The 25699-nt window shown below is 46.7% G+C and overlaps 1 protein-coding gene and 1 long non-coding RNA gene across 3 annotated transcripts in view; both read right to left on the bottom strand.

Moving 5' to 3' along the window:
• LOC138638869 (WAP four-disulfide core domain protein 5-like) overlaps positions 1-7151 on the bottom strand; it is a 33057-nt gene extending 25906 nt beyond the window's left edge. The window contains exon 1 of the mRNA XM_069728572.1: positions 7012-7151. Coding sequence (XP_069584673.1) covers positions 7012-7087 — 76 coding nt within the window. The 5' untranslated portion in view covers positions 7088-7151. The remainder of the gene's footprint in view (positions 1-7011) is intronic.
• Positions 7152-15232: 8081 nt separating this feature from the next.
• Positions 15233-23599, bottom strand: LOC138638870 (uncharacterized). Of its 2 annotated transcripts, none has more exons than XR_011312559.1 (4): positions 23554-23599; positions 19209-19450; positions 18737-18899; positions 15233-16743 (listed from the first exon to the last, which is right to left on the bottom strand). It is a non-coding gene; the product is annotated as an uncharacterized lncRNA (long non-coding RNA). The 2 variants fall into 2 exon arrangements; XR_011312558.1 differs by having other exon boundaries at positions 15282-16743; positions 17942-18899; positions 23554-23586.
• Between the last annotated feature and the right edge of the window lie 2100 nt (positions 23600-25699).

Raw genomic sequence — 25699 nt, 5'->3', positions numbered from 1 at the left:
CAGAGCCATGCATACAACATGGGACTTGGGGGGGAGCAGAGTCATGCATACAAGATGGGACAGGGGGAGCAGAGCCATGCATACAGGATGGGAGGGGGGAGCTGAGACATGCATACAACAAGGGGATCCACACAGAGCAGGACAGGACGGGGGAACCACACATACTGGGATAGGAATGAGGGGACAATGCGTACCCAGCTTATAATCGAGACAATAAGCTTACCCAGTTTTCCGTGACAAAATTGGGTGCCTCGGCTTATACTCGGGTCGGCTTATACTCGAGTATATATGGTATGTAATATATACACATGAATGTGTGTGTGGCTATATATGTATAGCTTTGTCGCCATAAAATGAGGGGGGCCCAGACACAGTTCTTGCACAGGAGCCCCAAGCTGTCAGTGTCCGCCCCTGCCCCGGGATCAATTGTACTTGCATCTTTCAGAAGTGAGTCCAATTGAGGCTCTGACTGCCAGGTCAGAGAGACGTGAGCAGCGTGATCAGATAATGCTGCTGATGTCGCTCACTTGCGCTGCAGAGGCCAACACTGGTGATATGTGCTTCAGTGGAGCAAAAGACGCCAAAGATTAAGTGCACGGGGGGGATTGGAGTGGGGATGGGGAGATTTATTATGTGTGTGGAGAGTTTGAGTGGGGATGGGGTTACTGCATGTGGGGAGATTTGTAGTGGGGATGGGGGGATTTAATGTGTGGGGGAGTGTTGTGAATTCAGCTTTTGGGCTCCCTCCGGTGGTTGTAGAGGGTAATGCAGTTGTGCCTGGACTACAGGAGTGGACAGGTGTATCTACTAATTGCAAAACTGACTGGGGTATATAGCTTTGCTGGATCCTTTGGTCAGTGCCAGTTGTCCATTGTTCTTGAAGGATTCACTTCCCTGCTGGTCTCTCCAGTTTGCTGTGTTTTTTCTACAAAGATAAGTCCTGTTTTTTTCTACAAAGATAAGTCCTGGCTTTGTTTTTGCTGTCCACCTGCAGTGGACCTTATTGTTCTGTGCATTTTCATGTTTTTGTCTTGTCCAGCTTGGTTTGTGAAGGATTTTTTGCAGCCTAGCTGTTTCTCTGGAGATGCAGATATACCCCCCATGTCTTTAGTCAGATGTGGTGATCCGTATTTTCTGCGGTGGATATTTTCTAGTGTTTTTATACTGACCGCATAGTACTCTGTTCTATTCTTTCTTTTTAGCTAGTATGGCCTCCTATGCTAAAATCTGATTTCATATCTATGTATGTTTTTTCCCTCTCCTCTCACAGTCAATATTTGTGGGGGGCTATCTATCCTTTGGGGATTTTCTCTGAGGCAAGATAGGTTTCCTGTTTCTGTGTTTAGGGGTAGTTAGATCTTAGGCTGTGTCGAGGGGTCTAGGGAGCATTAGGTACCCCCCACGGCTACTTCTAGTTGCGCTGCTAGGTTCAGGGTTTGCGGTCAGTACAGGGACCACCTTCTCCAGAGTACGTCTCATGCTGCTCCAAGGCCACCAGATCATAACGGGAGATTTGAGGACACAAAATGAAGAGCAAAGGGGGAGGTAGGGAAACAGTACAGGGGAATGGGAGGCATGTATGAGGAAACAGTACTGGGGAATTGGGGGCATGTATGAGGAAACAGTACTGGGGAATGGGGGCATGTATGAGGAAACAATATGGGGGAATGGAGGGCATGTATGAGGAAACAGTACTGGGGAATGGAGGGCATGTATGAGGAAACAATATGGGGGAATGGAGGGCATGTATGCGGAAACAATACAGGGGAATGGAGGGCATGTATGAGGAAACAGTACAGGGGAATGGGGGGCATGTACGAGAAAACAGTATGGAGGAATGAGGGGCATCTATAAGGAAAAAGTACTGGGCAATGGGGGCATGTATGAGGAAACAGTAATGGAGAATGGAGGACATGTATGAGGAACAGTACAGGGGAATGGGGGCATGTACGAGAAAACAGTGTAGAGGAATGGGGGGCATGTATCAGGAAACAGTATGGGGGGATGGGGGGCATGTATGAGGAAACAGTATGGGGTGCATATATGAGAAAACAGTATGGGAGAATGGGAGATGTATGAGGAAACAGTATGGGGGATGGGTGCAGACAGTATGGGGAGCGAATGGGGGAATGTATGCAGACACAGTATGAGTAATGATGTGAAAAATGTATGTGTACAGAGTACGGTGAGTGAGGGTGATGGGATGTGTGCAGACACAGTATGGAGAGTCAGGTGAGCAGGCAGTATAGAAAGTGAGTGGGTAAATATATGAGGAGACAGTATGGTGAACAGGAGGGATGTTAGAGGAGACAGTATGAGGAAGGAGGGGAATAGTGTGAGGAGACAGTATAGGGGGAGAAAAATGAGCGGGCACAGAATAGAAACTGAGTACTGGGGGCGTAGCATGGGGGGACAGTGTAAGGATACAGCCATGAAGGGACAGTATACGTAGGAGGGGGAGTGTGATGAGAGTACAGTATAAATACTGGGCCCTATAGGGGGGACAGAGTGTGGGAGGACAGTGTGAAGAGGGGGCCGGTATGGAAAGGAGAGGTCAGTGTGAAGAGCATGTACCATAAGAGGGACAATGTGGGGGTCATATATATAGTGAGGGGCAATTTTTTATTCAGGAGCATTATAATGACACTTGTATCTTTAAGGGCATCATGTGGAGATTTTCTGCAAAAGAGCGGAGAAGATGGAGGTCTGCAGAGACGGCTGTGAATGAGAAAACTCATCATGGGGTCTGGACAAGATGAAGAAAAGAAGAACGACGCCAGAGACGACGTCATCTATAAGGTACCTGGATGTAAATGTTATTTGTGATACTGACTAATTCTCATGTTTTTATTTATGTTAGGAGCATTAAAGGGGTTGTCCAGGTTTGTGATGAGTCTGCAGTCATTCTTTGTGACTGCAGACTTCTGACTTCTCACAGTGCGCCCTGCACGCTGTCAGGATTCTCTCGTGCTGGGGATTTACATACATGCGGTCTCGTGCTGACTAGACATGAGTGGCCCCACTCTATGAAAATGAACTGAGCGAGGCCGGGCACGTCTAGTCGGAATGTGGCCAGAGGTATACAAATCGCATACTTGTGCTGACATGACCGTCCACCGGCAAGGGAGAATCATAGTGTAACAACTCTGCTGGCATCACAGCATGGCCTCACATCTCTCACACAATCTTACCCACTGCTCCAGGCCATGATGTGCTTTCTGTTTCATGCCAGCCCCATGTTCTGTGTCTCTGCTCTCTGCATGCCTCATGGCTATGTGTATAGGGGGCCGGCGCCTGAACTCTCTGGTTCTTATGGGAATCAGGTGCATCTGTCCAATCAGTCCCTGACCAATTACCAAGAGGCCTCCTGTATATAGTGCAGCTCCACCCTGTGGTCTGGGCCTGTGCAATGTGTTAGCTCAGTTAGTGTTTAGCTGCTGAGTTTGCCTGGCCTTGCTCTGAGTTACTCCCTCTCTGGAGGCTTTTCTCTGTGCTATTGCCTTGATCTTGTAGTCCGCCCTCCAGGAGGCAGAATATCCTGGTCCCTGTGTCTTTGTCCCTGTGTCTTGTTCCATTGCCTTGTCTGTACTTTGTCTTTTCTCGGTCTCCTTGTCTGTGGCTTCCTTCCCTGCTTTCTTTCCTTGTGTTTTCTGTCTGCTTACACTCCGCACTCTTGCGGCTCTGCACTCAGACCTTGCTTCGCACTCTCTGGCTTTGCTCTGTGGCTCCGCTCTTTGCGGTTCTATCTGGCTCCGCTCTTTGCGGTACTATCTGGCTCCGCCTCCTGTGTTTCTGCACTTGGCTCCGTCTCTGCTCTTGGCTCCGCCTCCAGCATCTCCGCTCTTGGCTCCGCCTCCAGCGTCTCCGCTCTTGGCTTCGCCTCCAGCGTCTCCGCTCTTGGCTCCGCCTCCAGCGTCTCCGCCCTTGGCTCTGCCTTCTCCTTCTCTTTTCTTAGTTCCACCTTCTACTTGTTACTTGGTCCTCCTGTGTGAACAGGTCCCTACCTGTTCCTTCATTCTCCTTTCCTTCTGGCTTGTTTCCGTACCTGCATCTTCTGTGTGTACAGGTCCCTACCTGTTCCTTCATCACTCTCACAATAGGACTGCACTCGGGTGTCATCTGAGTGCAGCCTGATTCATACACCACATCAACCAGTCCTGTGTATCCTGTGTTCCTGCCAGTCCTGCCGTTCCTGCCCTGCCTTCCAGTCCTGCCGTTCCTGCCCTGCCTTCCAGTCCTGTGTTCCTGCCAGTCCTGCCGTTCCTGCCCTGCCTTCCAGTCCTGTGTTCCTGCCAGTCCTGCCGTTCCTGCCCTGCCTTCCAGTCTTGTTTCCTGCCGTGTCTCTGCCAGTCCTGAGTTCTCTGCCGTGTCTCCGCCAGCCCTGTCTCAGCCGTGCCAGCCTACTCGTCTGTGTTCCAGCCGTGCTCTTCTGCCAGTCCTGCCTAATGCCCGCACCAATCCAGGTGTTCCTGTCTCCCAAGTGGGATCAGCAGCCACAGCCAGACACCACCCTGGAGTAGCACCTGGCAGCTGCCTGCTGCACAAGCCTGTCCTCACCATCAGAGGCTCCAGAGAAGACCCAGGCAGCTGTCATAGTCACGCTCCTTCCAGGGTAGTCTGGTTTGTGGCACAGTGGGACCACAACCCCCCCCCGAGCTCACGCCCACCAGTCAGGGCGTGAGCGTGACACATAGTAGTGTGCAGTGCATGCGTTGTGAGAATTCAGAAGCTGCGATGTCAGGATTCAGCTCTGCAGGTTCCAGTAGTCGTCACATGGACACGTCACTCATATGTGACTTTCACACTTCTGGTCCTGTGACATCGAGCTTCTCTTCTGCTTCTCTGTTTTTCACTGAATATTGAGAACATTGGGGAGAGGAGCTCGTGGGCACATGACTAAGTGCAAATCACATATGTCCTTGGGGGAGGGGGGGCACCAAAATGAATTCTGGTGCCAGAAACCCTAGATACGCCTCTGCCGGTATGCTACTGTGCGCGGTGATTACCGGGTCTGGTGGAGGGAGGTCTGTGCACAGGCAGCGAGGCCGGACTGAGGGTGTGCACAGAGACAATGGAGACCCGGAGACTGCCCGTCCCAGTCTACGCCATAGCCTGGAGCCCTCATTATCATAGGAATATGTCAGGTAATAAATTGTTTTTGTAAAGCTTTATAGTGTAGTTTTAGGTCAGGGAGGGATGGTTAGGGATGAGCTAGGAATGTGCAGGGACAGGTAGTGATGGCTACTTTCGGACATGTGTGGCACTTGCGGTTTTGCACAAAAAAACACTGCTAGCAGCGTTTTTTTTCTATTGCTGCAAGAACCGTATTTGCCGGATCGCGGCAAAACCGCAAGTGCTGCACATGTCCCATAGGGAATGAATGAGGCCGAACGCAGTGTTGCTGTAAGTGATCCGTTACACGGCAGATGCGGAAAAACTGCCCGATCTGCTGCAAAAGGCGACTTTCACATCAGCGATTTATGGCAAAGTCACTGCCGATAGTGTCATACTCACCAATGGGGGAGGCAGCACCAAAAATGCCTAGGGCAGCAGAATCTCGAAATACGGCCCTGTCTTAGCTGATCCATTGTTGTCATTCCTGGAAACCTCCCAGGTTGGCAGAGTGCATTGATTTCTGCACGCTTGGTTGTCAGACGGGTTTTCGGAATCAATTTTTTTATTGTAAATTCAGTATTTCAATTAATATAACTGACCAAGGAGGCAATGAGTCCTATGACCTCACCAGTACAGAGACCTCCGGCAGGGACTCGACCATCTGCTGGCCAACCCTTACGTTTTCCCAGGTAAAAAAACCTACAGTTTTGAGACTGACACACATTTTGATGTTCACATTTGGCTCTTTAGTGTTTTTGCTCTTTTTGTCAGATGATTCTTTGGTTACTGACGGACAATTATACAAATTCTGTAGTTCCTGACAAATCCATGAAGTTTCTGTGACGCCTCAATAACCCCAGAGCTGCCCCTTATTCTCCACACTTCTGCCCTGTTGACCCAGCAGATGAATTTCGGCTTCTGACAAGACCCTGACTGATCACATTCTATTTCTATCTCATCAGGCTCAGAGATTATCACAATTTTTGATTCTTTTTGTCACTTTTTGAGGACTGACCACATTTTCTCAATGAGACTGAGATTGGTGGGGTTTCCTGATGTTTTGTTCATCGAGCCACTTAGTTCTCACTTTTACTTTGTGGCCTGGTCTCCATCGTGGAGAAAAGGAATCATCTACACATTGTCCTGGACAAGAGGAGAAGATGTTTTTGGAGGAGGTTTGGATCCCGTTCCTTATTCATGGCCATGTTCTAAGGCTGAATTTACAGAAAGTGAGGACGAGGGAGCGTGACTTGTCAGATGAACCCAAGCTCGGTAAGGAGGGGCTGCAGGAACCATGCTATGGATTTCCCCAAATAGAGATTATTTAAAGATTCTGCATCTTGTGATTAGTGTGGAGTGAATGCTCCTTTAAGAAGTTTATGGATCACCTTGGGGCACTATTGTCAGCCTAAGCCGTATTTCTACCACCCAACCTTCACTCCTAACCTTGACCTGACACTCAACGTCATCGCGGTGCAGTGGAGACTGAAGACCAATCCTGTGCTGAAACTTCTCACAACTGTGGGTCTGTTACATCCACACATTTTACAGTTATTCTTTCTGACTCCCCATGTATATTAAGCTCAGCTTATGGTGGAGGTGTCTTCAGTGCCGAGCGAGGATTAAGCCACTACCAGATGTGTCTAATGTCCCACTATAACTAAGGATAGTGCAAGGTCAGATCATAAACACAAAAAACATGTATAATCCTTCTTCCCTCCGACATCTGCTGTCAGCTCAGGATCCCAACACACAAAAGACTGTCAGATATTACAGGTAACTTTCACTTAAAGTGTGAGGACATCTGTAGAGCACAATATGCCCAATCATTACCACATCAGGGCATTTCCCACCACCCATGCCTCATCCACTCCTGACAGACCATCCTTCACTCACCTGCAGATTGTGAATACACGCCAGTAAATACAGAGCCAAGGGTGACGACAAAGAGGAATCCAGGAAGCACCTCCATCTCCGATGAATAAACTGAAGACTCTAAGCCGAGACGTCCTGAGTACTAAATATATAGTGTGCCAGTGACATCCAGATCACACCCACAGTCCTAGCGACACCTTGATGACACCCACACAGGCCTAGTGACACCCCGATTACACCCACACAGGCCTATTGACACCCCGATTACACCCACACAGGCCTAGTGACACCCCGATTACACCCACACAGGCCTAGTGACACCCCGATTACACCCACACAGGCCTATTGACACCCCGATTACACCCACACAGGCCTAGTGACACCCCGATTACACCCACACAGGCCTATTGACACCCCGATTACACCCACACAGGCCTATTGACACCCCGATTACACCCACACAGGCCTATTGACACCCCGATTACACCCACACAGGCCTATTGACACCCCGATTACACCCACACAGGCGTAGTAACACCCCGATCACACCCACACAGGCCTAGTGACACCCCGATTACACCCACACAGGCCTATTGACACCCCGATTACACCCACACAGGCCTATTGACACCCCGATTACACCCACACAGGCCTAGTGACACCCCGATTACACCCACACAGGCCTATTGACACCCCGATTACACCCACACAAGCCTATTGACACCCTGATTACACCCACACAGGCCTATTGACACCCCGATTACACCCACACAGGCCTAGTGACACCCCGATTACACCCACACAGGCCTATTGACACCCCGATTACACCCACACAAGCCTATTGACACCCTGATGACACCCACACAGGCCTAGTGACACCCCGATTACACCCACACAGGCCTATTGACACCCCGATTACACCCACACAGGCCTATTGACACCCCGATTACACCCACACAGGCCTATTGACACCCCGATTACACCCACACAGGCCTATTGACACCCCGATTACACCCACACAGGCCTATTGACACCCCGATTACACCACACAAGCCTATTGACACCCTGATTACACCCACACAGGCCTAGTGACACCCCGATTACACCCACACAGGCCTAGTGACACCCCGATTACACCCACACAGTCCTAGTGACACACTGATCACACCCACACAGTCCTAGTAACATACTGATCACACCCACACAGTCCTAGTTACATACTGATCACACCCACACAGGCCTATTGACACCTCAATTACACCCACAGTCCTAGTGACACACTGATCACACCCACAGTCCTATTGACATCCAGATCACATCCACAGTCCTATTGATACACCCACACAGGCTTAGTGACACCCTGATCACACCCACACAGTCCTAGTGACACACTGATCACACCCACACAGGCCTAGTTACACCCTGATCACACCCACAGTCCTAGTGACGCACTGATCACACCCACAGTCCTAGTGACGCACTGATCACATCCACACATGCCTAGTGACACCCCGATCACACCCACAGTCCTAGTGACACACTGATCACACCCACACATGCCTAGTGACACCCCGATTACACCCACACAGTCCAAGTGACATCCCAATCACAGTAACACCCCGATTACACGCACAATCCTAGTGACACCCTGCTCACACTCTCACAGTCGTAGTGACACCGAGATCACCCTTACACAGGCCTAGTGACACACTAATCACACCCACACAGGCCTAGGGACACCCTGATCACACCCACACAGGCCTAGTGACACCCCAAACACACCTATACAGGTCTAGTGACACCCCAATCATACCCACACAGGCCTAGTGACACCCTAATCACACCCACACAGGCCTAGTGACACCTTGATCGCACCCACACAGGCCTAGTGACACCCTGATCCCACCCACATAGGCCTAGTGACACCCCAAGCACACCTATACAGGTCTAGTGACACCCCAACCATATCCACACAGACCTAGTGACACCCTAATCACAGCCACACAGGCCTAGTGACACCCTGATCGCACCCACACAGGCCTAGTGACACCCTGATCACACCCACACAGGCCTATTGACACTCCAAACACACCCACACAGGCCTAGTGACACCCCAAACACACCTTTACAGGTCTAGTGACACCCCAATCATACCCACACAGGTCTAGTGACACCCCAAACACACCTATACAGGTCTAGTGACACCCCAATCATACCCACACAGGCCTAGTGACACCCCAAACACCTATACAGGTCTAGTGACACCCCAAACACACCTATACAGATCTAGTGACACCCCAATTATACCCACACAGACCTAGTGACACCCTGATCGCACCCACACAGACCTATTGACACCTCGATTACACCCACACAGGCTTAGTGACACCCCGATCACACCCACACAGTCCATGTGACACCCTGATCACACCCACACAGGCCTAGTGACACCCTGATCACACCCACAGTCCTAGTGACACCCCGATCACACCCACACAGTCCTAGTGACACCCTGATCACACCCACAGTCCTAGTGACACACTGATCACACCCACACAGGCCTAGTGACACACTGATCACATCCACACAGGCCTAGTGACACCCCGATCACACCCACAGTCCTAGTGACACACTGATCACACCCACACATGCCTAGTGACACCCCGATTACACCCACACAGTCCAAGTGACATCCCAATCACAGTAACAGGCCCAGTAACACCCCGATTACACGCACAATCCTAGTGACACCCTGCTCACACTCTCACAGTCGTAGTGACACCGAGATCACACCTACACAGGCCTAGTGACACACTAATCACACCCACACAGGCCTAGTGACACCCCAAACACACCTATACAGGTCTAGTGACACCCCAATCATACCCACACAGGCCTAGTGACACCCTAATCACAACCACACAGGCCTAGTGACACCCTGATCACACCCACACAGGCCTAGTGACACCCCAAACACACCTATACAGGTCTAGTGACACCCCAATCATACCCACACAGGCCTAGTGACACCCTAATCACAGCCACACAGGCCTAGTGACACCCTGATCGCACCCACACAGGCCTAGTGACACCCTGATCACACCCACACAGGCCTAGTGACACCCCAAACACACCTATACAGGTCTAGTGACACCCCAATCATACCCACACAGGCCTAGTGACACCCCAAACACACCTATACAGGTCTAGTGACACCCCAATCATACCCACACAGGCTTAGTGACACCCCAAACACACCTATACAGGTCTAGTGACACCCCAACCATATCCACACAGACCTAGTGACACCCTAATCACAGCCACACAGGCCTAGTGACACCCTGATCACACCCACACAGGCCTAGTGACACTCCAAACACACCTATACAGGTCTAGTGACACCCCAATCATACCCACACAGGCCTAGTGACACCCCAAACACACCTATACAGGTCTAGTGACACCTCAATCATGCCCACACAGACCTAGTGACACCCTAATCACACCCACACAGGCCTAGTGACACCCTGATCAAACCCACACAGGCCTAGTGACACCCTGATCAAACCCACACAGGCCTAGTGACACCCCAATCATACCCACACAGGTCTAGTGACACCCAAAATTACCTTTCACAACTGGTTCAGGACCCAACAAGAAGGGGGGCACTGCTAGACCGAATATTAACCAACAGGCCAGACCGCATAGCAAATATAAGGATTGGGGGTCAATTGGGGAATAGTGATCACAAAATAATAAGTTTTCATGTATCCATATCATCCTCTGATGAGATCCAGGTGGTGCTCTGCATACAGAATCCAGGAATCAAAGTGAGCAGGTATAAGAAAGAAATGCGGCACTCACCATCTGTCTTCAGCTAAAAATGTCCTTTATTTAGCACTTAAGCCTTCACAACCATGATGCGGCATCGGCAGGAGTATACGAGTGTGACACATGGACCCGTAGAAGCGCCTGTGCGCGAAACGGCCGTCGTCCTCTCCTGTCACTCCCCCGCTCCCTCGTATACTCCTGCCGATGCCGCATCATGGTTGTGAAGGCTTAAGTGCTAAATAAAGGACATTTTTAGCTGAAGACAGATGGTGAGTGCCGCATTTCTTTCTTATACCTGCTAAAAAATGATAGTGCTGGCCCCCTTAAAAATAGTCTGGGTGAAATGGTGGATGAGGATGAGGAAAAAGCCAATATGCTAAATGACTTTTTCATCAGTATTTACACAAGAAAATCCCATGGCGGACAAAATGATCAGTGATAAAACATTCCCCATTAAATGTCACCTGCTTAACCCAGCAGGAAGTACGGCGGCGTCTAAAAATCACTAAAATTGACAAATCTTCAGGCCCGGTGGGATACTCCCCCGAGTACTGCAGGAATTAAGTACAGTCATTGATAGACCATTATTTTTAATCTTTAAAGGGAACCTGTCACCCCCGTTTTTTGAGATTGAGCTATAACTACTGTTAAATAGGGCCTGCGCTGTGTGTTCCTATAGTGTATGTAGTGTACCCCGATTCCCCATGTATGCTGAGAAATAACTTACCAAAGTCGCCGTTTTCGCCTGTCAATCAGGCTGGTCAGGTCGGGAGGGCGTGGTGACATCGCTGGTTCTTCCTCAGCTTTACGTTGGTGGCGTAGTGGCGTAGTGGTGAAGACACAGCGCGCGATCTGCGCTGTAATCCCTTGCATCGGTGGGGGCGGCCATCTTCCTGGGGCCGCGCGTGCGCAGATCGAGTGCTCTGCTGCACGGGGCTTCAGGAAAATGGCCGCGGGATGCCGCGCGTGCGCATTAGAGATCGCGGCGGCCATTTTCCCAAAGCCGAGATGCAAACTCGGCTTTGGGAAAATGGCCGCCGCGATCTCTAATGCGCACGCACGGCATCCCGCGGCCATTTTCCTGAAGCCCCGTGCAGCAGAGCACTCGATCTGCGCACGCGCGGCCCCAGGAAGATGGCCGCCCCCACCGATGCAAGGGATTACAGCGCAGATCGCGCGCTGTGTCTTCACCACTACGCCACTACGCCACCAACGTAAAGCTGAGGAAGAACCAGCGATGTCACCACGCCCTCCCGACCTGACCAGCCTGATTGACAGGCGAAAACGGCGACTTTGGTAAGTTATTTCTCAGCATACATGGGGAATCGGGGTACACTACATACACTAGAGGAACACACAGCGCAGGCCCTATTTAACAGTATTTATAGCTCAATCTCAAAAAACGGGGTGACAGGTTCCCTTTAAAGAGTCCATAATTATTATTATTATTATTTATTTATATAGCACCATTAATTCCATGGTGCTGTACATGAGAAAGGGGTTACATGCAGGGTTATAGATATCGTTTACAGTAAACAGGCTTACAGTGAAAGACTGGTACAGAGGGGAGAGGGCCCAGTCCTTGCGGATTTACATTCTATGGGATAGTGGGGAAGAGACAGAAGGTAGGGGTGAAGCGGCGGCTCTGGCGGCGGCTCTGGCGGCGGCTCTTGGTTATTGTAGGCTGTAGGCTTTCCTGAAGAGATGGGTTTTCAGGTTCTATCTGAAGGATCCGAGGGTGGTGGATAATCGGACGTGTTGAGGCATGGAATTCCAGAGGATGGGGGATATTCGGGAGAAATCTTGGAGGCGGTTGTGTGAGGAACGAATAAGTGTGGAGGAGAGAAGGAGGTCTTGGGAGGATCGGAGATTACGTGAGGGAAGATATTGGGAGATTAGTTCAGAGATATAGGGAGGGGACAGGTTGTGGATGGCTTTGTAGATTAGTGTTAGTAGTTTGAACTGGATTCGTTGGGGAATTGGGAGGCGGTGGAGGAATTTGCAGAGGGGAGAAACAGGGGAGTAGCAAGGAGAGAGGTGGATTAGTCGGGCAGCAGAGTTGAGGACAGACTGTAGTGGTGCAAGAGAGTTAGCAAGGAGGCCACAGAGGAGGGTGTTGCAGTAATCAAGGCGGGAGATGATGAGGGCATGCACAAGAGTTTTAGTAGATTGTGGGCTGAGGAAGGAATGGATTCTGGCAATATTTTTGAGTTGGAGGTGACAGGCGGTGGCAAGAGCTTGGACGTGAGGTTTGAAGGACAGGGCAGAGTTGAGAGTTACCCCGAGGCAGCGGATTTCAGGTGCGGGAGAGAGCGTGATGCCGTTTACCATAATAGATAGATCAGGTAGGGGGGGATACGTGAGATGGTCGAAGGATGATGAATTCGGTTTTGTCTACATTGAGTTTTAGGAAGCGAGAGGTGAAGAAGGAGGATATGGCTGACAGACACTTCTGGATTCTGGTCAGCAGGGAGGTGACATCTAGGCCAGAGAGGTAGATCTGAGTGTCGTCCGCATACAGGTGGTACTGGAATCCATGGGACTTTATGAGCTGTCCTAGGCCAAGGGTATAGATGGAAAAAAGTAGGGGCCCTAGGAGAGAGCCTTGAGGGATTCCAACAGAGAGAGGGAGGGATGAGGAGGTAGTGTGGGAGTGGGAAATGCTAAATGTGCGGATGGATAGGTATGAGACAATCCAGGACAGGGCAAGGTCTTTGATGCCAAGGGAAGAAAGAATCTGTAGCAGTAGGCAGTGATTGATTGTAATTACATGGTCTGTACCACAGGACTGGCGTATAGCAAATGTGGTGCCAATATTCAAAGAGGAGACAAAAACTGAGCTTGGAAATTATAGGCCAGTAAGCTTAACCTCTGCTGTGGGTAAAATCCTGGAGGGCATTCTAAGGGATGCTATACTGGAGTTTCTGAAGAGGAATAACCTCATGACCCAATACCAACATGGGTTTACTAGGGACCGTTCATGTCAGACTAATCTGATCAGTTTCTATGAAGAGGTAAGTTCCGGACTGGACCAAGGGAAACCAGTGGATGTAGTGTTTATGGACTTTTCAAAAGCTTTTGATACGGTGCCACACAAAAGGTTGATACATGAGAATAATGGGGATAGGGGAAAATATGTGCAAGTGGGTTGAGAGCTGGCTCAGGGATAGGAAACAAAGGGTGGTTATTAATGGAGCACACTCGGACTGGGTCACGGTTAGCAGTGGGGTACCACAGGGGTCAGTATTGGGCCCTCTTCTTTTTAACATATTTATTAATGATCTTGTGGGGGGCATTCAGAGCAGAATTTCAATATTTGCAGATGACACTAAACTCTGCAGGGTAATCAATACAGAGGAGGACAATTTTATATTACAGGATGATTTATGTAAACTAGAAGCTTGGACTGATAAATGGCAAATGAGCTTTAATGGGGATAAATGTAAGGTCATGCACTTGGGTAGAAGTAATAAGATGTATAATTATGTGCTTAATTCTAAAACTCTGGTCAAAACCGTCAATGAAAAAGACCTGGGTGTATGGGTGGATGACAAACTCATTCAGTGGCCAGTGTCAGGCAGCGGCTACAAAGGCAAATAAAATAATGGGATGCATTAAAAGAGGCATAGATGCTCATGAGGAGAACATAATTTTACCTCTATACAAGTCACTAGTGCGACCACACTTAGAATACCGTGCACAGTTCTGGTCTCCGGTGTATAAGAAAGACATAGCTGAACTGGAGCGGGTACAGAGAAGAGCGACCGAGGTTATTAGAGGACTGGGGGGTCTGCAATACCAAGATAGGTTATTACACTTGGGGCTATTTAGTTTGGAAAAACGAAGACTAAGGGGTGATCTTACTACAATGTATAAATATATGAGGGGACAGTACAAAGACCTTTCTGATGATCTTTTTAATCATAGACCTGAAACAGGGACAAGGGGGCATCCTCTGCGGTTGGAGGAAAATAGGTTTAAGCATAATAACAGACGCGGATTCTTTACTGTAAGAGCAGTGAGACTATGGAACTCTCTGCCGTGTGATGTTGTAATGAGTGATTCATTACTTAAATTTAAGAGGGGACTGGATACCTTTCTGGAAAAGTATAATGTTACAGGGTATATTCACTAGATTCCTTGATAGGGCGTTGATCCAGGGAACTAGTCTGATTGCCGTATGTGGAGTCGGGAAGGAATTTTTTTCCCCAATGTGGAGCTTACTCTTTGCCACATGGGTTTTTTTTGCCTTCCTCTGGATCAACATGTTAGGGCATGTTAGGTTAGGCTATGGGGTGAACTAGATGGACTTATAGTATTCCTTCAACCTTAATAACTATGTTACTATGTTACAGGCCTAGTTCAATAAACAAAGAAAAGCGCGTGCATAAATATAGGATCACCACCATATAAGCAATACAAAAAAGTTTTTATTACCAAACCAGAAAACCACTCACGAATTTAAAAACATTTAAAACATCCAAACAGGTACATACATAATAGATCCAATTTTACAAAAATTGAATTTCACAATAAATATGTGTATAATTGAAGCACTGGCTACATAAATATTCTGTTGTTCTAGATTTAATACATGGGGTTACAAACAGGTCCTGCTAGTCATAATACCCTCCATAAGAGGTTTAGGCACAATAAAACCTGAATGCCCTTGTTACTTTACAACCTGCAGTTCCATACATCTTTACTGGGGTTTATATATCAGTCTCCAGACCATATGCAATAAAGACTGGGCTGGTGATAGCCCTAACATAGAAGATACATGGTCCTAAAAAAGAGGAGAACCAGACAAGTAGAGTTATAGAGTAAGGCAAGCTAATACTTCACCCTAGCCAGTCCTCAGAAGTCGTCCCTTGTCCCTGCAAACAGCAGCGTAGCCTAGTGGAGAGAAAGGACCCACGCGTTCCGACACTCTCAGGGTCTTTTTCAAGGTGAGTGTTCCCAGTCCAAGAAAGGTAACTTATTTATGGAGGCATGATTAATCATTAATAGTCTTACCAGCTGATTTAGCGGCGACAGTAATAGACACCGCATGTTTCCGTAGACCCGGAACTAGATCGGTTATTTAGTGCGCTGGCGTGCATCATGTATATGTCAGACACGGAAAATTCCGACACATGCGCAGTAGAGAGGACATGATGGTAACGCAGGCGCGCGTCTGCTAGCAAACAAACACACTTTAATTCAACCAGCGCATGCGCTATCAAAAGCTGCTGTAAGCCAAGTTGTTGGGTCAAAGCGCTTCAGAAAATAGAACCAAAGCGAGGAACCGGTCGTTTTATGTGCTTTACATAAATGCTATATTAAGCAGAAAATCCCTATGCTATAGATGCCTTAATACTACTAACTAAATATATATATATATATGTGTCCCAAGAGTATTGTAACTCTAGGATACTAATAATTTCAGGATACAAATAATTTGTTGGGGACCAAAACGGACGGCGACAATGGTCATTTTGTGTGCTTTACATACATGTTATATCAAGAAAAATGTCCCCATCAATAGTTGTATTCATACCATGGATACCAAAATACTACTGACTAAGTACGCATGTGTGCCAACAGTATTATAATTCTAAGATACAAACAAACAGCGACAATGGTAGTAATGCCCCCATAGCACTTAATTAGCATATGGCATATTGGATTTTGGAGAAAGTACCTAAAGTAGCATAAAGAAGTATGAGCAATAGTAATAATACAATACTCTATAGATGGATACTTTTTTCTTGTGCCATTATGAGGATATTACAAAGATATTCTTCAATAAAATAACCTTAAGAATATCATGGTGTTATTTGATGAAGTGCTATAACATATGTAGCGCACGGTCTTATTTCGTCCGATCTTCAAGTGGGTACTCCAGTTCATTCACCGGTACTCATGATTGAGCATTGGCCCCTATCAAAAAAAAAAAAAAAAAAACAGAGCAAAAATGAGAAATACTGTATAAGAACTAATACGGGAAAGGTAAAGGAAAAAGAGGGAAGTGTCACGATATGGTATGAAATATCATAAGTTTAGTTGCTCGTCAGCTCATGAGGTGGGCTAAACCCCCCCCCTTCACTAGCTGACTCTACTTGTTTCTCTCTGGGCTACGGACTGTATGCTAGAAGGGGGTTTTATTGCCCTGGGGTCGTAAATTCCAGGCTCAGAGGAAAGTCCCTCACCCCTCCCACCTTCACTAGTCAGAACTGGTAAAATGGCTCCAAAATTCATGAAAGATCCTTTGTTTGGTTTTGGTACGATATTATGCCCCATGTTTACGGTAAGAACACGAAAATATATATTCGTATTCCCACTCGGTGTAGGTACCCATCCCTTGAAACTCGGGCTTCTAACTCCGTCTGGTAAAGAAGTAGGGTTTTCTCTGTAAATATGTATCCCAGATAGGACATATTTCAGGATTCCCACCGTGACCATCACCCCTACGTCACGGATTGAGGTGACTTCAGGCCAACAGACGGCTATCACATGTGCAGGGGGGCTTATCTTAGTTATCCCTCCACTCCACGATGTGATGAAAAACCACACACAAGGCTATTGGCCTCTTGCTTACAGCAGGGGCTTATTCTAGGTATCCCACTGCTTTCAATATACCACAAACTGCAGGGATTTATGTATATCCCGCTTACAGTTCCACTTAACTCTTGCAGCTCTCTGGCGCCCCCTTACTCTCAGGTCAGAGTAGGTACTGCACCCTGGGTAATTAGTCGCCAGGAAGGCTGCCTGCTATGTACTGGCTATTGGGCACGCTGCAGCGACGCGGTAAACTACTCCCACTCAGGCAGGAACAATAATTATCAAACCCGCAGTTGCTTCAGCATAATCCAACAGTCAGCGCACTTTCGCTGCCACCAGCTTCGATTAAACGGGTCCGAAGCTAACCCAACACAACAGTAGCGTTTTCCCTTCAGAAGACTTAGGGTACGGTTTTTAGAGCATGGAGAAGAACTAACATATAATAGTATATCCCATTAAAAATTAGGCAGTGCGTTATCAAAAATATTTTATAAAAAAAGTTACAAATGAGACAATTGCAAATATGTACATGGGTAATTATAACATAAAGGGAATAAATGAGAAAAGCAACACTCACATGTTTAAAGCATGACAGGCATCCAGGCTAGTGGAGTTTTTCCATATGTCCCAGCTCATTTGGACGTGCTGCTGGCTTCAGAAGACAAGCAGTCCAGAATGTGAATGTAGAGAGAGGAGGGTCTGAATAAGCCAGCCCTTCTGTGATGTCAAAGCCTTAAGGTATTAAGTTTGTGGCAGGAGCCCCAGCTCACTCTCTTTTGCTGATGTCTCCTTCTGGACTGCTAGCAGTAGCCGTGGGATGTTCCTGTCACTCCCTGGACATCTCGTCACAGCCTAAGAGCTAACTACCCCTAAAGATAGAAGCAGGAAAACTATCTTGCCTCAGAGAAAATCCCCAAAGGATAGATAGCCCCCCACAAATAATGACTGTAGTATGAAACAAGATTTAGCACAGGAGGCCACTTCTAGCTAGATAGAAATAGTACAGGACAGATCACTGTGCGGTCAGTAATAAAAACTAGAAAAAGTCCACCGCAGAGCAATGACTCCAGGCTGGAACAATTGACAACTGGCATTGAATGAGGGATAAGGCCAGACTAATATAGCCGAGCCAGAAAGACGATCAGTGAAAACAGCTGCTGAAGCTAAATCCAAGAAGCAGCCATACCACTCAAAACCACAGGAGGGAGCCCAAGAGCAGAACTCACAAAAATGCTACTTACAACCACCGGAGGGAGCCCAAGAGCGGAATTCACAACAGTATATATACCCTCAAGACCCATAACCCTAAGGGAAGCCACAGAGCCACCATGGACCTCCAAGAAGTGAGCAGCTACTGAGGTAATGAATTTACCTTTAGAAAGATTGGATCTAGCTGTAGCAAAGTTCGAAAGGTGCTGTTGGGTCCTACGTCATAGCTCTTGTGTTGATTGCCCCACATAGATCTTGTCGCATCCACAGATCAGTGTGTAAACCAAGTTACGCGATCGGCAATTGAAGTACACTCTGGACTGTATCTGTGTGGACAAACATTTTAGTGATACACCGTGACTGGCAATCATTAGTGGACACACTGAACAACCCCCACCCTTATTGGAATGACCTGTTCTTAATTTTGTAATTGGACGCCTGAAATTACTATTAGATAGGTGATCCTTTAAATTCTTTGCTGTTCTCGCCACTATTTTTGGCTGGTCACCTATAAATGGTCTCAATTTTGGTTCACGCCATAGGATTCCCCAATGGGTATTTAAAATCCGGTAAATATCATTCCACTGATTATTAAATCTCATGATTAAATTGATCTTTTTTGATGTTGGTCTTACCCGAAGTTTTACTGTCTCTTCTCATGTTTTATTCATTGAGAATTCAAAAGCTCCAGAGATAATCCTCCAGGAAAACCCATGTTCACGGAACCTATTCGTCAGCTGGCGAGATTCACTAATAAAGTCCTCAGAAAACTACAGTTTCGTGTGAGTCGAAGAAACTGTCCCTTAGGGATTCCTTTTCGCAAATGTGCCGGATGGAAACTCTCAAAGTGTAAGAGGTTGTTTGTTGCCGTCTCTTTCTGAAATAAAGTGATACCAATACGATTTTGATTAATCGACAACTTGAGGTCCAGGAAAGCAACTGAGCTGGTGGAGAAAGCAGAAGTAAGTCTAATGTTCCAACAATTTTTGTTCAGTTCGTCAATAAAAGTACCCAGCTGTTCAGGTGTGCCTGTCCATACCATGATAACATCGTCAGTGAAACAAAGCCACTTTACCACATGGGTGGAAAAAGTATTGAGTTTTTGTACATGTGTCTCCTCCCACCACCCCATAAAGATGTTGGCGTAAGAGGGCACACATTTGGCCCCCATTGTGGTACCTGATACTTGTTTATAGAATACCCTATCAAATACAAAATAATTTTTTTCCAAAATAAATGTAAGTAGTTCTAAAACAAAAGTATCCTGTCCCCTGTCACCGGTAGAACTCTTGCCCAAAAAATAAGAAACCGCTGTCATACCTAATTGGTGATCTATATTGGTATACAGGGTCTCCACATCGAGGAACTGAAGGTTGTAAAATAATCACCAGCCCAGTCTTTATTGCATATGGTCTGGAGACTGATATATAAATCCCAGTAAAGATGTATGGAACTGCAGGTTGTAAAGTAACAAGGGCATTCAGGTTTTATTGTGCCTAAACCTCTTATGGAGGGTATTATGACTAGCAGGACCTGTTTGTAACCCCATGTATTAAATCTAGAACAACAGAATATTTATGTAGCCAGTGCTTGAATTATACACATATTTATTGTGAAATTCATTGTTTGTAAAATTGGATCTATTATGTATGTACCTTTTTGGATGATTTAAATGTTTGTAAATTTGTGAGTGGTTTTCTGGTTTGGTAATAAAAAAAATTTGTATTGCTTATATGGTGGTGATCCTATATTTATGCATGCACTTTTGTTTATTGGATTTTGATCTTTCATGCATTAAGGTGATGCCACAAACGCATATAAAATACTTTTATAATAGGTGATGGTGCCAACTTTACATATTTGGTTATTTACCTACATGCCTAGTGACACCCCGATCACACCCACACAGGCCTTGTGACACCCTGATCACACCCATACAGGCTTAGTGACACAGTGATCACACCCACACAGGCCTAGTGACACCCTGATCACACACATACAGGCTTAGTGACACCGTGATCAAACCCACACAGGCCTATTGACACCCCGATCACACCCACACAGGCTTAATGACACCCCGATCACATCCTCACTGGCCTACTGACACCCTTATCAAACCCACAGTCCTAGTGAAACCTCGTTCACACCCACACAGTCCCAGTGACACCACAATCACACCCACACAATCCTAGTGACATCCCGAACAGACACACAGGCCGAGTGACACCCCAATCACAACCAAACAGGCCTAGTGACACCCATTGTAATACCACACAGGTCTAATGACACCCTTATCACACCCACACAGGTCTAGCAACACCCCGATCACACCCACACAGGCCTAGTGACACCCTGATCTGTTGTGAATTCTGCTTTTGGGCTCCCTCCGGTGGTTGTAGGTGGTAATGCAGTTGTCCCTGGGTTGCAGTCCTGGTCAGGTGTATCTGCTGATTGCAGTTCTGACTGGGGTATTTAGGTGTGCAGGATTCATTAGTCCTTGCCAGTTGTCCATGGTTATTGGGAGGTGTTGGACCCCTGTCTGGTTCCTCCTGCCTTGCTGCCAAATCAGCAAAGATAAGTGTCTGGTTTTGTTTCTTTGGCACACATGCTGTGTGCTTGATAATTCAGTGCTATTCATTTGTTTTTTCTTTTCCAGCTTTGATTGTGTCAGTATTTACTCAGTCTAGTTGGATTCTCAGGAGTTGCAGATATACGTTCCACGTCTTTAGTTAGATGGAGGAATTTTTTGTATTATCTGCTGTGGATATTTTTGGAAGGGTTTTAATACTGACCGCTTAGTATTCTGTCATATCCTTTCCTTTTTAGCTAGAGTGGCCTCTTTTGCTAAATTCTGTTTTCTGCCTGCGTGTGTCTTTCCTCTCCTACTCACAGTCATTATTTGTGGGGGGCTGCCTATCCTTTGGGGTTCTGCTCTGAGGCAAGGTAGAATTCCTATTTCCATCTATAGGGGTATTTAGTCCTCCGGCTGTGACGAGGTGTCTAGGGTTTGTTAGGCACACCCCACGGCTACTTCTAGTTGCGGTGTTAGATCAGGATTTGCGGTCAGTACAGTTACCACCTACTCCAGAGAAAGTTTCATGCGGCTCCAAGCTCACCGGATCATAACACTGATCACACCCACACAGGACTAGTGACACCCTGATCACACCATCACAGGTCTAGTGACATCGTGATCACACCCACACAGGCCTAGTGACACCCCAATCACACCCACACAGGACTAGTGACACCCTGATCACACCCATGGTCCTAATGACACCTGGATCACACCCACACAGGCCTAGTGACATCACAGTCACACCCACAGATGCCTAGTGACACCCTGATCACCCAAGCACAGGCCTACTGACATCCCGTTTACACCCAGGCCTAGTGACACTGCGATCACTCCAACACAGGCCTAGTAACACCCTGATCAAACCCACACAAGTCCTAGTGACATCCTGATCACTCCCACACAGGTCTAGTGACACCGCGATCACACCCACACAGGCATAGTGAAACCCTGATCACACCCATGGTCCTAATGACACCCCGATCACACCGACAGTGGTTTAGTGACATCCTGATCACACCAACACAGGCCTAGTGACACCCCGATCACATAGACACAGGCCTATTGACACTCTGATTACACCCACACAGGTCTAGTGTCACCCAGATCACACCCCTACAAGTCTAGTGACACCACGATCACACCCACACAGACTTAGTGACACCCCCCGATCACACCCACTCAGGCCTAGTGACAACCTTATCACACCCACAGTCTTAGTGACACCACGATCACACCCACACAAGCCTAGTGACACCCTGATCACACCCATGCAAGTCTAGTGACACCCAGATCATGTACATACAGCACTAATGACACGGTGATCACACTCACACAGTCCTAGTGACACCGTTATCACACTCACACCCAGATCACACCTATAGTTCTAGTGACACCTAAATCAGATACACACAGTACTAGTGACACTCTGATCAGTTCCACACAGTCCTACTGAAGTCCAGATCATACACACAGTCCTAGAGACATTGTGATCACACTTGCTCAGTCCTAGTGACACCCAGATCAGATTTACAGTCCCAGTGAAACCCCAATTACACTAACACAATCCTAGTGACACCCTGGTCATGTCCACACAGTTCTACGGACATCCAAGTCACACCCACAGAGGTGTAAAGAGACCATTATCACACTCACACAGTCCCTGTGAAACACTGATCAGATCCACAGTCCTAGTGACACCCCAATCACTCACTCACAGCACTAGTGACAATATTATCATACCCACGCAGTCCTAGTGCACACCAATGATACCCTCACAATCCTAGTGACACCCTGATCAGACTCACACAGTATTACTAACATCCAGCTCACACCCATAGTACTAGTGACACCCTGATCACACCTACACAGGCCTACTGACACCCTGATCAGATCCACATAGTCCTAGTGACACCCAGATCACTCACTCACAGTACTAGTGAAAACATCACACCCACACAGTCCTAATGACACCCAGATCACACCTAAACAGGCCTAGTGACACCCAGATCATACCCACACAGTCCTAGTGACACCCAGATCATACCCAAACAGTCCTAGTGACACCCAGATCATACCCACACAGTTCTTGTGACATCCACACAGGCCTAGTGACACCCTGATCACACCTACACAATTCTAGTGAGAACCCGATCACACTCATAGTCCTAGTGACACCCCGTTCCCACCCACAGAGTCCTAGTGACAGTCTGATCCCACCCACAGAGTCCTAGTGAGAACCCGATCACACTCATAGTCCTAGTGACACCCCGATCCCACCCACAGAGTCCTAGTGACAGTCTGATCCCACCCACAGAGTCCTAGTGACACCCCGATCCCACCCACAGAGTCCTAGTGACAGTCTGATCCCACCCACACAGTCCTCGCAAAACCCCAAGACTCACGCAGTCCTAGTGACACTCTGTTCACAGCCTTCTCTGTAACACGATCAAAGCTTTTATTCACACGTTGCCAATTTAGCAATGTGTTGATATTACAGCGCTAAGAACATCCTGTCTTGCCCTGAAGGGTTATTCCTATCCGTAAGTAATCAACGAAAAAAACTGCTGGAGAGATCAGAGCAAATGGGGTCTTATCCAATGGAAATATAGATTATACACTCAGATTATACTAACCTGATTTAGGCTTTTAGTAAAGCGTGTAAATATCATAGAGATATCAGCTGCAGCTGATCCACGGGTCAGCAGATATATTGAAGATAAAGTACAAGGAGTCCGGTGGATATGGTCGCGCTGCTGAGTAACATATAGGTCCAGACATGTTTCTTATAAAAAATGGTGGTTTACTCTACGCGTTTCGAAGTCTGAATGACATGGAAATTACCACATGAATACAGGATCAAGAAGAATTGCTATTCAAGTAGATAACATTTCAAATAATGGCGCCAAAGGGATCACACGACAAACAATGTCAGAGTTCACTGATCCAACACATGATGAGACACCTGAAAAAAATTGATGCATAATTGCCAAAATAAAATCTACATTGATATTCCACGATTATAACAGTATTTTCAATTTTATAGTAAAAGAAGAAAAAGAAAAAAAACAACAAAAGGAAAATTGAGAGGATGAAGAGTCGGGGCAAGAACCTGCACCAGAAAGCAGATGATCTCAGGTGGTGGTGAACCCTCATTGCAGCAATATCCGCGTGAGCCATAAAGTCTGACGGAAAACACCGGAAAAGAAGAAAAATAACACCATCATTTGACCTAATAAGAGAAAAAGAAAGAAATATCTATTTTATTATTGGTTAAAAACATGACTAAAATATTAGGATTTATGAATAAGTATATAACCTAAAAATATATAGAATTATCTCTATTTTTAATTTAAAAATGTAAATAGACAGCTCCAATAATTCATTAAATCTAGAAGCGGAGTTGTCAGATAAAAAGTTACGTTTAGATTTGCATAATAATAAAAAAATTACTAACTGTCGCTAACTGTGAACTGACCGCGCTGATTACACACTGATAACAATTTGTGTTGTGTCCTTTCACTCCCCATAGAGAACAAATGACGACAGATTTTTTGTTTTTATGAAATTGTTTTTATTATTCAAATCTAAATGTAACTTTTTATCTGACAACTCTGCTTCTAGATTTAACGAAGTAATTTATTGGAGCTGTCAATTACAATTTTAAATTATTTTTTTTTTTTTTAAGAATTATATATATTTTTAGATTATATACTTATTCGTAAATCCTAATATTTTAGTCATGTTTTTAACTAATAATAAAATAGATATTTCTTCCTTTTTCTTTCTTCTTTCTTGGTGTTATTTTTCTTCTTTTTCCAATGTTTTTCGTCAGACGTTGTGGCTCACGCGGATGTTGTTGCAATGAGGGTTCACCACCACCTGAGATCATCTATTTTTTGGTGCAGCTTCTTGCCCCGACTCTTCATCTTCTCCGTTTATCTCAATTTTCCTTTTGTCCTTTCATGGAATGAAATATCAATGTAGATTTTATTTGGTCAATTATGCATCAGTTTTTCTTGCGTCGCATCATGTGTTGGATCTGAGAACTCTGACATTGTTTGTCGTGTGATCCCTTTGGCGCCATTGCTTAAAGTTTTATCTATTTAAACAGCAACTCATCTTTGATCGTGTATTCATGTGGTAACTTCCTGATGAAGTAATTCACACTTCGGAACGCGTAGATTAACCCAACAACTTTTATTTGAAACACGTGTGCCTTATGTTGGGATTCCCTCGGCTGTTTCGCACCGGCTTTAGGGGCATCTGCCCACGGAAGCATCTGCCACCTGCCAAGCGACCTGCCCATCTTTCCTGCCGTGTCTACTTTAAATTAATCTTCCATCCTGAAACTGTTGATGCTTGTATGGCTTTGGCCAAGCTTGTAATGGGATTCTGGATGGCTGGGCATTAGGCTTGGGAATGTTGCAAGGTCTAACTGTTGCTCGGGCTAACAGCCCACCAGAGCTCTATGGGCGACCCGGCCCTTCTGCCCTCAACCAGGAAGATTCCCCATACTTATCACAGTGACCCCTCCTACAATAACTATCT

Source organism: Ranitomeya imitator, chromosome 5 (assembly GCF_032444005.1).
Source record: "Ranitomeya imitator isolate aRanImi1 chromosome 5, aRanImi1.pri, whole genome shotgun sequence".
Taxonomy (NCBI): domain Eukaryota; kingdom Metazoa; phylum Chordata; class Amphibia; order Anura; family Dendrobatidae; genus Ranitomeya; species Ranitomeya imitator.
This window is presented reverse-complemented; position numbering and strand designations above follow the sequence as displayed.